Source organism: Eucyclogobius newberryi, unplaced genomic scaffold (assembly GCF_026437365.1).
Source record: "Eucyclogobius newberryi isolate DKJ021-1_F unplaced genomic scaffold, fEucNew1.0.hap1 SCAF_37, whole genome shotgun sequence".
NCBI lineage: Eukaryota > Metazoa > Chordata > Actinopteri > Gobiiformes > Gobiidae > Eucyclogobius > Eucyclogobius newberryi.
Genome location: NW_027316023.1, coordinates 196,375 through 212,446, shown reverse-complemented (window position 1 = coordinate 212,446; position 16,072 = coordinate 196,375). Strand labels below are relative to the sequence as shown.

Sequence of the window (16,072 nt, the reverse complement as noted above, 5' to 3'; positions counted from 1 at the left end):
AACCAGGACTAAACCAGGTCTAAACCAGGACTAAACCAGGTCTAAACCAGGTCTAAACCAGGTCTAAACCAGGACTAAACCAGGACTAAACCAGGTCTAAACAAGGACTAAACCAGGTCTAAACCAGGACTAAACCAGGTCTAAACCAGGACTAAACCAGGTCTAAACCAGGACTAAACCAGGACTAAACCAGGACTAAACCAGGACTAAACCAGGTGTAAACCAGGTCTAAACCAGGACTAAACCAGGACTAAACCAGGACTAAACCAGGTCAAAACCAGGTCTAAACCAGGACTAAACCAGGACTAAACCAGGACTAAACCAGGTCTAAACCAGGTCTAAACCAGGACTAAACCAGGACTAAACCAGGACTAAACCAGTTCTAAACCAGGACTAAACCAGGACTAAACCAGGTCAAAACCAGGACTAAACCAGGACTAAACCAGGACTAAACCAGGACCAAACCAGGTCTAAACCAGGACTAAACCAGGACTAAACCAGGACTAAACCAGGACTAAACCAGGTGTAAACCAGGTCTAAACCAGGACTAAACCAGGACTAAACCAGGACTAAACCAGGTCAAAACCAGGTCTAAACCAGGACTAAACCAGGACTAAACCAGGACTAAACCAGGTCTAAACCAGGTCTAAACCAGGACTAAACCAGGACTAAACCAGGACTAAACCAGTTCTAAACCAGGACTAAACCAGGACTAAACCAGGTCAAAACCAGGACTAAACCAGGACTAAACCAGGACTAAACCAGGACCAAACCAGGTCTAAACCAAGACTAAACCAGTTCTAAACCAGGACTAAACCAGGACTAAACCAGGTCTAAACCAGGACTAAACCAGGACTAAACCAGGACTAAACCAGGTCTAAACCAGGACTATTTGTCATGTGACTAATGTTTACATTACTCGTGTGCGTCCTGAACATCCGGGTTAGCACAAGCTAACGTTTTTTTCAGATCCTTTTTATCACAAAAGACGACAAAGTTATTATAATAAATGCAACGCGCGCATAAAAGAGCGCATATTTTTCCGCACATTTTTAATGGAATTGAAATGATCATTACTTCGGTTTTATTAGGTGGATTTACACAAAACTTTACTCAGACGTAGCATGTTCATGAGTGTGAGTTGGTGGGCGGAGCATGTTCATGAGTGTGAGTTGGTGGGCGGAGCATGTTCATGAGTGTGAGTTGGTGGGCGGAGCATGTTCATGAGTGTGAGTTGATGGGCGGAGCATGTTCATGAGTGTGAGTTGGTGGGCGGAGCATGTTCATGAGTGTGAGTTGGTGGGCGGAGCATGTTCATGAGTGTGAGTTGATGGGCGGAGCATGTTCATGAGTGAGTTGGTGGGCGAGCCATCTCTAAGGACACTCGCACTCTTGATCACTCCCACAGCTACAGTTAGGCTCTTTGACAATGCCACTGAATTCCACTCCTTAAAGGATGCACTATCCTGTGCAAGCTTTATGATCACCTTACAGTCTCTGCTCTCACCCCGGATATCAATAGCTTCAGCCTCATCCTGCTGCTCATTCCCAGAACCCTCGGACGAGCTAAGGGACTTTTTACGTTTCCGGGCACGTGCAGGCAGAAAAGGCTGCTCCTCCACGCCGTCCAGAATGTCTTCCATCCCCGATCCACTCTCCTCCGCCATCTCCCGTCTCTCCAGACCGGGTGTTGAGCAAGGTTTATGTTGTTGTTGTTGTTTTATGGCGGTTGGCATCCAAGTGTTGCATTACCGCCAGACTTTATTCCTCAGACTTTGTGTTGTTGTTGTTGTTTTATGGCGGTTGGTTTCCAAGCGTTACATCGCCTTCCATTACTTTGGTGTTTCAAAGCCCATGAGTTCAAAGCACGTTATAACATCCTCTTCCTCCTCATCCTCAATGCTCATTCCATGGCTCGAGCCGAACAAGAATAAAGTCTTTACTACACATGTAGTACTTTTATGCAAGAATGCAGACACTCTCAATGGCTTCAACCATTGCACAATATCTAGTTAGGCCCGAGCGCCACAAGCTGGCGAGAGGCCTATTAATCTCGTAAGGCCGTGCGAAGCACGGCTGCGAAAGTGCGCACGTAGTGCGCACGAAATCGAGCGCGAAGCGCTCGCCCACTTCCAAACACTCACTAACACACTCCTTCACTCATGCACGCCCCGTGCATACTAATTAGTAGTAGGAAAATGGAACATTACCGTTGTAAACGGGCGAAGCCCGTGCAAAAGTGCGCACTAAACGAGCACTTTACATTGAGATGACGACCGCGAAGCGGTCGTCATCCCCATATAAAGCACTCATTTGCGCTAAGTAGCTCACGAATACGTTCCCCATCTCTTGCATGTTCCGTGCATATAAGCATGTAATGCAAAAATTGAACATTATTACTGTATAGAGGGCCAAAAACACAAAGTGGGCGGAGCCCACTCAAAATTAACGAAAGTACCCGTCAGTGACCAGGGACCCACACCATGAGGTAGGAAAGCGCGAGCGCTTTCCGAAAATGTATAGTTTATGATATTTGAAAAATGGGAAACATTGTTTTCGCATCGGAATATTATTCTTTCTTCTCGGGACCAACCCCCCTATTTTTCACCCAGTGAACATTGACGAAAAGTCACAAAAATGTTCACACCTCTAAAAATCGTGCCTCTCTACATTCTGGCTATTTCCCTTTTCTAAAATAAAAAAAATTGGCGCGTCAGCGCCCCCAAATGTACCAAAAATGCATTGAGAGATGGGAAATGACCCAAAAAAAATCTGATCGTAGAATCATGAAATTTGGCGCCGAGGTAGATGGTGACAAGAGAAGTAAAAAATATTATTACGGCAACGCCGTCCGCCCAACCAAATGTCGGCCATATTGCTTCAAAAATGGCTAAACATGACTTCGGAGTTTTTCCAAACGTCGTACTTTTACGAACTCCTCCCAGGGCGTTGGCCCTAAAAAGCTGAAATTTGGTGAAAATGCTACTGAGGAGTGGGACATCAAAAGTTATCCAAATTACATTGATACCTCTCACGGTCTCTGTGCGGCGAAGCCGCAAACTGTAGCTAGAATTTCAGAAATCTCCCATATTTAAAATTTCTGCCGTTTGCGCAGATAAAGTCCGAATTGCGTCAAATTAGAATCAGTTGTTAAACTCTTTGCCCTAAACCTACTTGAAGTGAAATAAATTCATTTGGCGCCACAGCGCCCCCTACAGATTTTATATGGAGGTTAAATGTTTAGTTTTGCGAAATTATATGAAATTTGACACACAACTCAATTTTAGCATCCCCATCAAAAAAGTCAATGAGACCCATGTCATAATTGTTATGGCGTTGCCGTAACGATGACCGAAACCTTTCATGTTATTCCAATGGGGAAATCGCCAGAACATGTTTACACTTTAGACTTTCACAAACTCCTCCCAGGGCGTCAGCCCTATTAACCTGAAATTTGGTGAGACTCATCTTCAGGGGTGGACCATCAAAAGTTATCCACATTTTCATTCAAAGAGTCACGGTGTCTGTGCGGCAAAGCCGCACATTTTGCCAAGAATTCAAAATAAAATTGCTTTTTGATGGTAAAACAAAGGGGAGAAGATGTGACAGCGTCACAGATTCAGCAGTAGGCGTAATAAAAGGACAATTGGGGCGCGTTAGCGCCCCCTCCTCTTGCGGCGTGGCGGCGGTGTGGCGGCGGCGTGGCGAGGGCCGATCATTGCCGCTTGCGGCTATATTTTATATATATTTTTGTAAAGGTGGATTTATTGGTAGGAGCTGTACGCCAAAAAGTTTTTTTTTTTCTTATGCCATGTGTTTATTTCTATACTGCACATTTTCAGTGATTCAATAGTGTCACTCAAATCCGAAACAATTAAAATGTATTTAATGAAGTTGATTGTTTTATCCCTTTATTGGAGGGAAAAAGGGATATTTTTTGTCGACTTTGAATTTGCTGAATTCACTCACACATATAATTTAGAATATGTTTACAGCAGAAGAGACAGTTTAGGTCTAAAACATGAGATCTGGATCGTGCTCCTCAAAAACATCTTCACCTTCTGTCTGCGCCTCCTTGTGGTTTGAATCAGAAATGTCTGTTCTATTGTTGTTTCGCTGCAGTAAGTTAGATTCAGATTTGACTGTAGATTGAGACATTTTGTTGTTTGAAGATAAAATTCCATCTAAATAATGTCAGCCTTTGCGATTTGATAATTGTGCCGAATCAAATGGTGATTGTCATATTTTGTGGTCTTATTGAGGACATTTGCAGAGGGTCTGGTGGATGTCGCCCTCTTGTGGCAGAACAGAGTAAGTTTCACACACGCTGCAGACTTGAATGTATAAGATTGATAATGATGAAGGTAAACTTTTAAAAGTGATCTCAGAGGATTTGACTGACGTTTTTTTAGAGAACTGTTTAATTGATCAAAATAGCTAGAATTATTTTTTTTCAATTCAAATTACTAAGTCTAGAATAAATAGAATATACAGGACTCTAAATATACTGCTCAGAATGGGCCACGTACACGTAACACAAAGCTTCTTATTCTATTTCTTCATCTTTATTTGAGGGGTCCCTTGGGATTACTTTAAATTAATAATTTGATCGATCACAGATTATTCATATTCTGGACATGATCGAGGCCGTCTCTAATGGACAGGAATACTGTCCATGTTCAGTTTTTCTGCAACATGTTCCAAGCAAAAGGCTCTGTGCAGGTGAAAGGACCAGGGCAGCAGTGATAGAGCCAGTGATTCTCTGGGTGATAAAGTACAAATACAGAGGCATTCATCCAAGCACAGTCACTACCAAAGACTCAAACTCCTAGTGGCCAGAGAAGTTTGTTCCACCTCTGAAGACCGTGAGTACATTATAGGTTTGAACAGTTAGTCAGTGTAAACTGTGACTACTGTCATTAGTCACACTGACATCTGGTATCTGTAGTTCTTCCCTCTACAGGTGTCACTGAAGACTCAAGAATTGTAGTGTTGTTAATATTGATGTAGTGTTATTTTCATTAGGACTTGAATCAGAATTACAAGGTACTTTATTAAAATGGAAATGCTTTGATTGAATAACATGCATTAATACACAGTGCAGTTTTAAGTCAGTAGACTTTGGAGGCAACACAATAAGTCAGAACTAGAGTAAAGTGAATTTAGTCCAGGCTGTTGGAGGGAGAGGCTGTGCATAAGGGCTAACATAGCAAGCAAGAGGTTGTGAAGGAGAGTCCAATTACATCAGAGATCACATCCGCATCCTCTTCCGCATATTCTTCTCTGTAGTGACTCTTGGAGCTGGGCATGTGATGTCTTTAGCCTGGTCAGCACAGAAAGGCCTGATTTTTTCATGCAGATAGGTCTGCCTGTCAAAGTTCAGTCCAGGTGGGACCAGGACAGGAAGACAGTCAACCGGAGGCAGATCAGCTGAATTGCGCAGTAGCTGAAATTCCACAGGTTCTGCTTCACAGTGACTTTTTGCAAGCACCACACCTGGTCTCTCGGCATCAAAGCTGTAAACAATTAACAGGACATTTAAGAAATAGCAAACTATTTATCATAAAACACCATCATTAACCAATTAATTTTATATGAACACAATATGAGAGTTTCAATATAAACACCTGAAGTGCTGATAACTCTTGATCTTTGGAAGCCGTCTGAAGAAGGGACTCAGATGCTTCTGCCAGTCCAAGTTCTTGACAAACACTTTGCCATCCGCCGTTCCAACAAGCTGTGGGATATTGAGGTGAGACTCAGGAGAGCTGTTTTCCACTACCTGATGACAAGAGCGACAAATGTAAAAAAAATGAGAACAGAAGAAAAATAAGTTTTGCCAGGCTAATGTTTACACATTATAGTAGTCAAATAATATAAACTAACCTGAGCGATGTCTTCCAGAGTGTCGACCCTGGTCTTCATGTATGCTCGCTTGATAAGTCCAAAGCCACAATCAGGGGAGAATTTGGTGTGTCCAGCAATGGGGAAGTGGATGTCCATTGTGTGGTGAAGCTTGTGTCCAACACGCCAGGCAGCATACCACAACATGAAACTGTTTTTGTTTTGGCCACTGCAGTTGTCACAATGAAGATCCACGTATTTTTCTCCAACACCAAAGTTGTTGAAGAAATGATGCATGTAGCTTATGACTTCATTGCTTCCCTTACTTGACGACATGCCTTCATCGATCAGGAAATTGACCTGCTTCTGCATCCCTTCACAGGAGACACCAAAAAGGCCACATTGTCGTGGAGACAGGAAATACATTGGCCCCGGCTGCAGAGGGTTTGAGGGAAAGTGCATCTGTAGAAGACAGAGAGAGATTAGATTAAGACATGTGACATTTGATTAAGACATTTGTGTTTATTCATACAGTAACTGTCTAATATAGTTGTGATTCTGCATTTGCACTATTATTCTGCGACTCGGTTCAATGCTTCTACAGTAGTGCTAAAGCCAGAGCGTGAGCCAGAATAAGTAGCCATGTGTATCGCTTTGTGCAGCTGATTGGTCGAAAAATAACAAAAGCGCTGCAGCAGTTCATATGGAAATTAGGTAACACGTTTATAATGAGGCGTACACTGTGATAGTAATACGCGCGCCGAAAAACACGACCAAAAACAACAGCACACTTCCGGTTACCCACAATGCCCCGCTCTCTCTTAAAGGGTCAGCCAGGCCGGTAACACAGTTCAGCATATTAATATTAATGTGGAGTATATTTATGCTGTGAACAGTGCATACTTAGATAAATACAGCTTTATTGTCATAAAAGTCATAAAAGCATTGTCGAAAAAAGCAAAAGTATTGTTTTTTCCGGGACATCTCCCCTTCGCCCGTTCCTATTGGTGGAAGAACTGCCCCGCCACAGACTGTCTTCACCTACGTCCGGAAAAGCAGTTTAAATTCCATGGAGCGGCCACTGGTGCCACATCCGACTCTTCTACTACGAAACAGTAAACATGAGTGGACGCGGCAAAGGAGGAAAAGGACTCGGTAAAGGAGGCGCCAAGCGCCACCGCAAAGTTCTCCGTGACAACATCCAGGGCATCACCAAGCCCGCTATCCGCCGTCTGGCTCGCCGCGGCGGCGTGAAGCGTATCTCCGGTCTGATCTACGAGGAGACCCGCGGAGTGCTCAAGGTTTTCCTGGAGAACGTGATCCGTGACGCCGTCACCTACACCGAGCACGCCAAGAGGAAGACCGTGACCGCCATGGACGTGGTGTACGCCCTGAAGAGACAGGGCCGCACTCTGTACGGCTTCGGAGGTTAAACGACACTTGACTGAACACGACAACAACAACAACGGCTCTTTTAAGAGCCACACACATGTGCAGAAGAGCAACTTCTAGACTTTCGCGTTTCCACCCGCAGAATTGTCACATCAATGTAAACGAATCTCTTAAAGCAAATCTAGAAATAATCGTGTCATTAAACCATTCTCTAAATCACGCGCGAGTCGTTTCTCACTTGACAAAAACTGAGTGTTTTGTGCTTAACAAAGCTACTTTACTGAATTCACTAAAACCGTCAGCAGACGATCTGGTTGATGTCGCCATCTTGTGTATGATGAAGGTAAACTTTCAAAAGTCATCTCAGTTCTCTAACATCAAATGCAATGGTATTTATTTTTATCTTTATTTTTTCAGTGCTTTTCAAACTTCCTATAAGTGATCTGTTCTCTTCCTCTGTATCGTCCTGCGTTGCATCAATGAAATTTCCCCATGTGGGACAATAACGGAATATCTTATCTCATCTTAAATCTTCTGCTTATTAATGGATCTAAGAGCCACACACAGAACATGAAGAGAAACCTTCTGGTCCGAATGAGACACTAATCCTGCTTTACAGGGGAAACATAGTATATAATTCTTTATAAATTTAATGTCTTAAGTAAAATATTGCATTACCTCCAACAAGTCTATAATATGAATATTGTTGCTTATCTGCAGTTTATTTATGAAAATGCTTCAAATTCAAAACTGAAGCGTCTGGATCAGAGGAAAACAAAGACCTCAGGAACTGTAAATGACACAATACAACATTATTTAATAAATGGGAAAACGGACAAATAACTTTGCAATTAAGAATAATTATATTTTATTTTTGTTTTCAAAACTAATTTGTTATGTTCAATCTGTACATTTCATCAAAATCAGAAACATGTGGGTGTGTCCCTCATTCGTCCAGGAGTGTTCCATTGTAGTTCTGACTCTGATACGTTTCGACTCATCCGAGTCTAGATGACTACAACTGAATATTTTTCTACATTAATTAATTTAGACATGAAACTTTAAGAACTCCTTGGGTGGGGAACCTCAAACTCTGGAAAAAGATGGTGGGCAGGGACAAACTTATATATGGTGATTTTACTCATTAACATAAACTGGATTTACAGAGGCTTAACTTCTGAAATGCTATACAAACTAATAATAGAGGCAATTTATGGTGCTGAAAAATTCATCTATAAACGTTGTAACTGTCAGTAAATAGTTAATGCATTTTTGTTTCATAGATGGGATTGATTATCACGCACATGCAGGAAAGGCAGAACCAGTGCCACGCTGAAGGCAGCACAAGCAATAGCCCAGCCCAATGATCAAGGAACCTTTTGTATGAAAAAATGATGTGATTGCGAATTTGTGTCATGTTAACTATATCAAGTCATAAACAGCATGAAATGCACTTATATGGTACCAGCACGTAAAAGACCTCCGCAGTGACAGGCGGCCACGAGGTAGCTGTTTGTATTATACTGTGTTTAACAATGATTATGGGGAGTGTCTAAATGTACTGTTTTTGTTCTGTCTGTAATTTTCACGGCGTTTTACTATCAAAAAGGCTAATAAATATCTCGAGATCCATGTGCAGCGTTGTTTCTGAGGAGCTACAAACGTAATCAAGCGTCTAAATACGTTTCCTGACCTTAGGCTGATGGCAGTGAACACATAAAGTTGTTGCTGCTTTTTTAATATTGAGGAACTTAGTTTTTTTAAAGTTTATATTCACTTTCAAGCGTCATCTAAGTTTTTCTTATGCCTTTGTCTTTTTGATGATAAACCAGAATTGGACAATTATAAAAGCCACGTTGGCTTCATTTGGATCATCATCAAAAACACCTTCAATCAATATTTAATACTTCTGTTTAAAAGGCCTCGATTGTTACAGCTGTCCTTAGACAATGGAGCGGTATATATTTTTAACACTTTTTGTTTTTTTTATTTTGACAATTTGACACCAGGAAATGATCATTAACATATGATCACTTATGGTCGTATCATAACTGTTTGTAAAATATATGATCCTATTATATTATAGCACAATCTCCACTTATTTGTGTTGGTTTGGGTTTTAATCCAAAACTGAACATCTCACTTTACATCTTAATACTTAATTTGTCATGCACCGTTGGTAACTCATGTATAAAATGTGCCCGGGCATGGACGTATACTTTGACTGTCATCTGTTTTTAAGGCAAATGTTCCATTACTTAATGTATAACTGAGCCATCAGTGATTTACCTACAATATTGTGCTTGTACTTACAATGCCTGTGTACATCAAATACATTATATCCTTCTAACACAAATTCAGCAATTAACCAAGTCGCCATGGTTTGAAATGTACATGTTGATTTCTGATATTCCTTAATTTGTTCCAAAACCTTTCTCCACACAGTTTCCACACATCACACTCGTGTAAACACATATAGTTATGTACATGAACAGAATTATACCATTGCCCCAGCGCAGACTGACACAGAAAGGCTCCTCAGCTTTGTGTTTACTACCGCCACAAACTCGGTTAATTACAACTAAACACTGAAGCCACACTACAAGTTTAGTTTGTGTATTTACTCCTTGACATCTCTTTTGTTTGTCTAAATACAAATAGTTTCTTATGTATCAAAGTTTAGTCCACTTTAAAGCTAAATGTAGGAAAAAGTCGATGCCGAGTGTCTCGCTGGTGTGGACATGGCCAGGGTTTGATGGCTCGTTCTTAAAAACACAAGACTCTGTCAGTCTATGACTGCATTAGACAACTAGATGTGACTTTGTTCTAAAGATTCGTGTCAAATAGTTTGCAAAAAATTAGTCACGTTACTGTATTTTTAACTCTAAACTGCGAAGAGAAAACACAAAGCGGAGCCGGCGCCGCTCAGCAGAGAGGGTTGAGTCTCTACGGTTCTCATGTCCGTTATAAGGATCCTCCGCGCGCGCCCCGGCTCCAGACACAGATCTAACCGACACGAATCATGGCAGAGACCGCTCCCGCAGCAGCCCCGGCTCCGGCCAAAGCCAAGGCCCCCAAGAAGAAGGCCGCGGCCAAGAAGAAGGACGCGGGCCCCAGCCTCACGAAGCTGATCACCGACGCCATCGCCGAGTCCAAGGAGCGCAAGGGCACTTCCGTGGCCGCGGTGAAGAAGGCGCTGGCGGCAAAGGGCGTCGATGTGGCGAAAGCCAACAAGCGCATCAACACCACTCTGAAGAAGATGGTGGCCTCAGGCACCGTGAGCCAGACCAAGGGCACGGGGGCCTCCGGCTCCTTCAAACTGGCCACGAAGGAGGCCAAGCCCAAGACCGCAGCGAAGAAGAAGAGCCCCGTTAAAGCCAAGAAGCCCGCGGCGGCGGCGAAGAAGGCAGCTTCCCCCAAGAAGAAGGTGGTGAAGAAGGCGCCCGCCAAGAAGGCCAAGTCCCCGGCCAAGAAAGCGGCGAAGAAGCCCGCCAAGAGCCCCAAGAAAGTGGCAGCCAAGAAGCCCGCCAAGAGCCCCAAGAAAGCTGCGCCCAAGAAGGCCGCCAAGGCAGTGAAGAAGAGCCCCGCGAAGAAGGCCCCCGCAAAGAAGGCCCCGGCAAGGAAGGCCAAGAAGTAAAGTCACAGCGACCACCACGACCCTCAAAAGGCTCTTTTAAGAGCCACCACTCTCTCTAAAGAGCAGCTCTTCCCTTGAATATCAATGTTGCAGAATCACAATCACAGTAATCATGAAACACATTATGTTTATTACTGGGAGAGTCAGTTTGGTTTCAGGAAAGAACGACCTACATCTTTAGCACTTCCACAGAAAACAGAACATATCACCACAGCAATTGAAAATAAACAGCGCTCTAGCAGTTTATATCGACCTCAAAAAGAACTTCCAAACCATAGACCATATTCATAGAAGACAATTACAGGGATTGCAGGGGGCGCCACAATGACAATATCTGTGGCTCGGGTAAAACTTTGGGACTCATTGGATTGTCACTCAAAAACATCACCTAAGCTCTCTATATTTATCAGTTTAAAGCAACAACAAAATCATATTAATTTGAAAAGGGAAAAAAAATGACTGAACCATTGAAGTGTGGCATGTCGTAAATGAGAAACGTTAAACAAGTTGTCTTAAACAAAATGTGTTCAAAACCATCTTGTTTTGTTGTTGTTTTTATATATTTGTTTTCTTCTCTGCTCCTTTTTGATTGTGCTGGTCATTTCTGTGAACGTAAATAGCACAACATTGACACAAAACGGTTCTTCTGTGAGACTCACCCACAGAAGAACAGAATTATAATACAATACTATAGTACTTTACAAGGCAGTGCAATAGGCACGTTGTCTTGCTTTATTTCATCAGTTTCACGTTTTTATACATTTATAAAAATAGTATATATTTTGTATTTTTTATTATTATGTTTTCAATATTCTCTGTCCATGAAACAGCTGTAAATAAGAGTGTCACTATTGTTATTATATAGTATAAGAGCTTTTTTTATAAGAGCTTTTCGAGTTGTTTTCATCCGTTATTTTTCACTTCTGTACCTACTTTGTGTTGCAACAGTGGAATTTCCACATTGTGGGACAAATAAAGGCTTGTGATCTTATATCACTACAATATATTATTCTATGTGATCCTGAAACATGGACGCATTGTGACGTTTTTGACGAACAAAGTGTTTAATATGTTTGATGAGGACAACTCAAAATGAACTGTTACAGTTTCAAAAGCCTTGAAGAAACTCAAACTAAAATCTGATCACGTTATTTATGAAGTTATAGAATGAAAGGGACAGAACACGGGGCGCGTGGGACAGAGGCGTGGTTAATGTTTGAATTCAGAGCGCGAGCCCAGCTCAGCCAATCGGCTTCGCCCTGGTTGTATAAAGCCCGCTGCCGCTGGCTGAGAGAGCAAAGAGTTTCAGGTTTGACACTGACCCAAGAGCAGAGAAAATGGCCAGAACGAAGCAGACAGCGCGTAAATCCACCGGAGGAAAGGCTCCCAGGAAGCAGCTCGCCACCAAGGCGGCCCGCAAGAGCGCCCCGGCCACCGGCGGCGTCAAGAAGCCTCACCGTTACAGGCCCGGCACCGTGGCCCTGAGGGAGATCCGCCGCTACCAGAAGTCCACCGAGCTGCTCATCCGCAAGCTGCCCTTCCAGCGCCTCGTCAGGGAGATCGCCCAGGACTTCAAGACCGACCTGCGCTTCCAGAGCTCTGCCGTCATGGCTCTGCAGGAGGCCAGCGAGGCCTACCTGGTGGGTCTGTTCGAGGACACCAACCTGTGCGCCATCCACGCCAAGAGAGTGACCATCATGCCCAAGGACATCCAGCTGGCCCGACGCATCCGCGGAGAGAGGGCTTAAACTGACCCCGAGTGAACCCAAAGCAACGGCTCTTTTAAGAGCCACCAACACATTCTAAGAGCCACACTTGACCAGAACATTGCTTGGAATCCTAAATAGGGCCACCTTTAAAAAACATATTAAATACCAACTCAATTATGTGAAACTGTCATGTTCATGTGCAATTATACTCTCAAGCAATTAAGGCCAAGTTCATGTGCCTATAACTGATGTAAATAAGAGTGTACGTAACTGTATTAGTATTTAGTCTTATTCTAGCTAGTTTTACTTTACTTTTATTTATGGTTTTCCTCCATTCCCTATTAAGATATGAGAGGAGTTTTGTTCTATAAGAAGTTTTTTTTCTCATACTTCCTAAAGTTAATTCAGCCTAACACGTATGTTATATCATATATTTATAAGACATTTTTTTTTTTGCCATTGCCAATGAACTGAATTCACGAACATAAGATTAAGATAAACCTTTAATAATCCACACAGTGGGGAAATGTCAGTGTTACAACATAGGTACAGAAGTGAGACATCAGATAACTTACACTTTTAATAGTTAAGATATTCCTTTATTGTCCCACATGGGGAAATTTCATTGGTGCAACGTTGGTAGATACAGATCACTTATAGGAAGTCTGAAAAACACTTTCAGTAGAAGATCTCCTATAAATAAATAAAAACTCCCATAGACAAATAAATAAATACATAAATACCATTGCATGTGATCACGACAGTAATTGCACATGCATATGTGTCACGACAGCACATAGACTGCACATGCATTTCACAGTAATTGCAATTCATGTGCAAATAGAGGAGCCCTTACAAAAGGAAAAAAAGAAAAACCTTATATTCTTAACAAAAGTAAAAAAATAAATGAAACAAAAATGTACAATGATAAAACAACTTTTATAAACTCAAAACGAAAAACAATTCTAATCTGCTACAGGATACAATTATCAACATTACAATTTAGTAGTAGTGTTATAGCCACAGTGTTGTTCCCCATTGTAAGTTCTCTTGTCCTAAATGTACAGTCGTGAACTTGAATGTATTGTTTCATGTATTGTTACTTTGGTAAAGCGGAGAGGATATCCGTGCTCTGATTGGAGAATCAAACTAACGCTCAGCCGACCAATCAGAAGTCAGCACTGCTGCTATATATACCGCCTGTGAGCGGCCACAGAGAACAGTTTCTCCCTCGTGTGAAATCATCTGATACTACAAACATGTCTGGAAGAGGAAAGGGCGCCGGTAAAGCCAGAGCAAAGGCAAAGAGCCGCTCCTCCAGAGCCGGGCTGCAGTTCCCCGTGGGCCGTGTGCACAGGCTGCTGAGGAAGGGTAACTACGCCCAGCGCGTCGGAGCCGGAGCTCCCGTCTACCTGGCCGCGGTGCTCGAGTACCTGACCGCTGAGATCCTGGAGTTGGCCGGTAACGCCGCCAGAGACAACAAGAAGACCAGGATCATCCCCCGCCACCTGCAGCTGGCCGTCCGCAACGACGAGGAGCTGAACAAGCTGCTGGGAGGAGTGACCATCGCCCAGGGAGGCGTGCTGCCCAACATCCAGGCCGTGCTCCTGCCCAAGAAGACCGAGAAGGCCAAGTAAAGCCAGACCCGGATAACAACACAACGGCTCTTTTAAGAGCCACCCACTCCAGAGAAGGAAACAAAACTGTTGCCTGATTTCTAACTGAAACTTGTTTGCAGGTCAACTTGTCCACATTTTAGTGACTTACAAATGGGTGAGAATATGTCAAACATGGCAAAGAAAATAATTGTCAAACGTCTCACTGGTCAAAACTAACAGTGATGAATTGGTCAAATCCCAAAACTAAAAGCCTGTTAAATATTCCAACAACCGAATTGAATTAAACCATATAAATTATAAAGTGCTGTGATTTCAGGTACTCTTGAGTCTTGTTTTGCTTTGTCTGTCCAAAAGTTAAAACTTGTCTAAATCCAGTTAAATGCCATATTATCTTCGCTCTCTAGTGGTGGATTTGATCACTGACGGTCATTTAACTGTGTATTCAAGTCACAGACAAAGCTCCCATTTATATATATATATATATATTACATTTTTTTACGATTAAATAAACACAATTTTGATTGTTTTGTTTCATTTAGCAAAACCCTACACACAATTAGCACAACCACAAACCCAATTAGCAAAACACCTTAGCTCCTTTGCAAAATGAACCACTCTTGTAAAAACTCTTCACTAATTGATCAAAACCATATTTTTTTACCATATGAAACACACATGTTGCATATGACTTATCTATGTTTGCACCAGTTACACACCAGTTACACACCAGTTACACACCAGATACACACAAGTTACACACCAGTTACACACCAGATACACACCAGTTACACACCAGTTACACACCAGATACACACCAGATACACACCAGTTACACACCAGTTACACACCAGATACACACCAGATACACACCAGTTACACACCAGTTACACACCAGATACACACCAGATACACACCAGTTACACACCAGATACACACAAGTTACACACCAGTTACACACCAGATACACACCAGTTACACACCAGTTACACACCAGATACACAACAGATACACACCAGTTACACACCAGATACACACCAGATACACACCAGATACACACCAGATACACACCAGATACACACAAGTTACACACCAGTTACACACCAGATACACTCCAGTTACACGCCAGTTACACACCAGTTACACACCAGATACACACCAGTTACACACCAGTTACACACCAGATACACTCCAGTTACACACCAGTTACACACCAGTTACACACCAGATACACACCAGTTACACACCAGATACACTCCAGTTACACACCAGTTACACACCAGATACACACCAGATACACACCAGTTACACTCCAGATACACACCAGTTACACACCAGATACACTCCAGTTACACACCAGTTACACACCAGATACACACCAGTTACACACCAGATACACACAAGTTACACACCAGTTACACACCAGATACACTCCAGTTACACACCAGTTACACACCAGTTACACACCAGTTACACACCAGTTACACACCAGATACACACCAGTTACACACCAGTTACACTCCAGATACACACCAGTTACACACCAGTTACACTCCAGATACACTCCAGTTACACACCAGTTACACACCAGATACACACCAGTTACACACCAGATACACTCCAGTTATACACCAGTTACACACCAGATACACTCCAGTTACACACCAGTTACACACCAGATGGGTGTGGTCATTTGGCTCATGGGTGTGGTCATTTGGCACATGGGTGTGGTCATTTGACAGTCAGTGCTTTAGCATTGCAAAGAAGTGACATTTTGATAAACTTCTGTGTCTTAAATACATACAAGTGTGTTCAGTGTTGTAAATCACTGTGTGTGTTGTTTTGCACAAAGTGTGAACTGACTTATTGTGTTA

At 42.6% G+C, this 16,072-nt stretch overlaps 5 protein-coding genes across 5 annotated transcripts; 4 read left to right on the top strand and 1 right to left on the bottom strand.

Moving 5' to 3' along the window:
- Positions 1-5,019: 5,019 nt before the first annotated feature.
- Positions 5,020-6,622, bottom strand: LOC140376634 (uncharacterized). The gene is made up of 4 exons (XM_072462120.1): positions 6,377-6,622; positions 5,887-6,306; positions 5,628-5,782; positions 5,020-5,516 (listed from the first exon to the last, which is right to left on the bottom strand). Exons 2-4 carry the CDS (start codon positions 6,304-6,306, stop codon positions 5,252-5,254), a joined length of 840 nt encoding a protein of 279 aa, XP_072318221.1. The 5' UTR covers positions 6,377-6,622; the 3' UTR covers positions 5,020-5,251.
- A 335-nt stretch (positions 6,623-6,957) lies between these two features.
- On the top strand, positions 6,958-7,302 carry LOC140376609 (histone H4). Its single transcript, XM_072462092.1, has one exon. It carries the CDS (start codon positions 6,966-6,968, stop codon positions 7,275-7,277), a length of 312 nt encoding a protein of 103 aa, XP_072318193.1. The 5' UTR covers positions 6,958-6,965; the 3' UTR covers positions 7,278-7,302.
- Positions 7,303-10,198: 2,896 nt separating this feature from the next.
- Positions 10,199-10,888, top strand: LOC140376579 (histone H1-like). The gene has a single exon (XM_072462057.1). The coding sequence runs from the start codon at positions 10,259-10,261 to the stop codon at positions 10,871-10,873; it is 615 nt and encodes a 204-aa protein (XP_072318158.1). The 5' UTR covers positions 10,199-10,258; the 3' UTR covers positions 10,874-10,888.
- Positions 10,889-12,189: 1,301 nt separating this feature from the next.
- LOC140376580 (histone H3) lies at positions 12,190-12,637 on the top strand. Its single transcript, XM_072462058.1, has one exon. It carries the CDS (start codon positions 12,211-12,213, stop codon positions 12,619-12,621), a length of 411 nt encoding a protein of 136 aa, XP_072318159.1. The 5' UTR covers positions 12,190-12,210; the 3' UTR covers positions 12,622-12,637.
- Positions 12,638-13,810: 1,173 nt separating this feature from the next.
- On the top strand, positions 13,811-14,278 carry LOC140376582 (histone H2A-like). Its single transcript, XM_072462060.1, has one exon. It carries the CDS (start codon positions 13,842-13,844, stop codon positions 14,217-14,219), a length of 378 nt encoding a protein of 125 aa, XP_072318161.1. The 5' UTR covers positions 13,811-13,841; the 3' UTR covers positions 14,220-14,278.
- The last annotated feature ends 1,794 nt before the right edge of the window (positions 14,279-16,072 follow it).

Bases quoted from the DNA above. Each gene is read 5' to 3' on its own strand.
- LOC140376634 (XM_072462120.1), bottom strand. From the start codon at position 6,306: ATGCACTTTCCCTCAAACCCTCTGCAGCCGGGGCCAATGTATTTCCTG. The intron at 5,783-5,886 runs GTTAGTTTATAT...TCTTGTCATCAG, and splicing joins CTCTGGAAGACATCGCTCAG to GTAGTGGAAAACAGCTCTCC. The intron at 5,517-5,627 runs GTGTTTATATTG...AATTGTTTACAG, and splicing joins AAGAGTTATCAGCACTTCAG to CTTTGATGCCGAGAGACCAG.
- LOC140376609 (XM_072462092.1), top strand. From the start codon at position 6,966: ATGAGTGGACGCGGCAAAGGAGGAAAAGGACTCGGTAAAGGAGGCGCC.
- LOC140376579 (XM_072462057.1), top strand. From the start codon at position 10,259: ATGGCAGAGACCGCTCCCGCAGCAGCCCCGGCTCCGGCCAAAGCCAAG.
- LOC140376580 (XM_072462058.1), top strand. From the start codon at position 12,211: ATGGCCAGAACGAAGCAGACAGCGCGTAAATCCACCGGAGGAAAGGCT.
- LOC140376582 (XM_072462060.1), top strand. From the start codon at position 13,842: ATGTCTGGAAGAGGAAAGGGCGCCGGTAAAGCCAGAGCAAAGGCAAAG.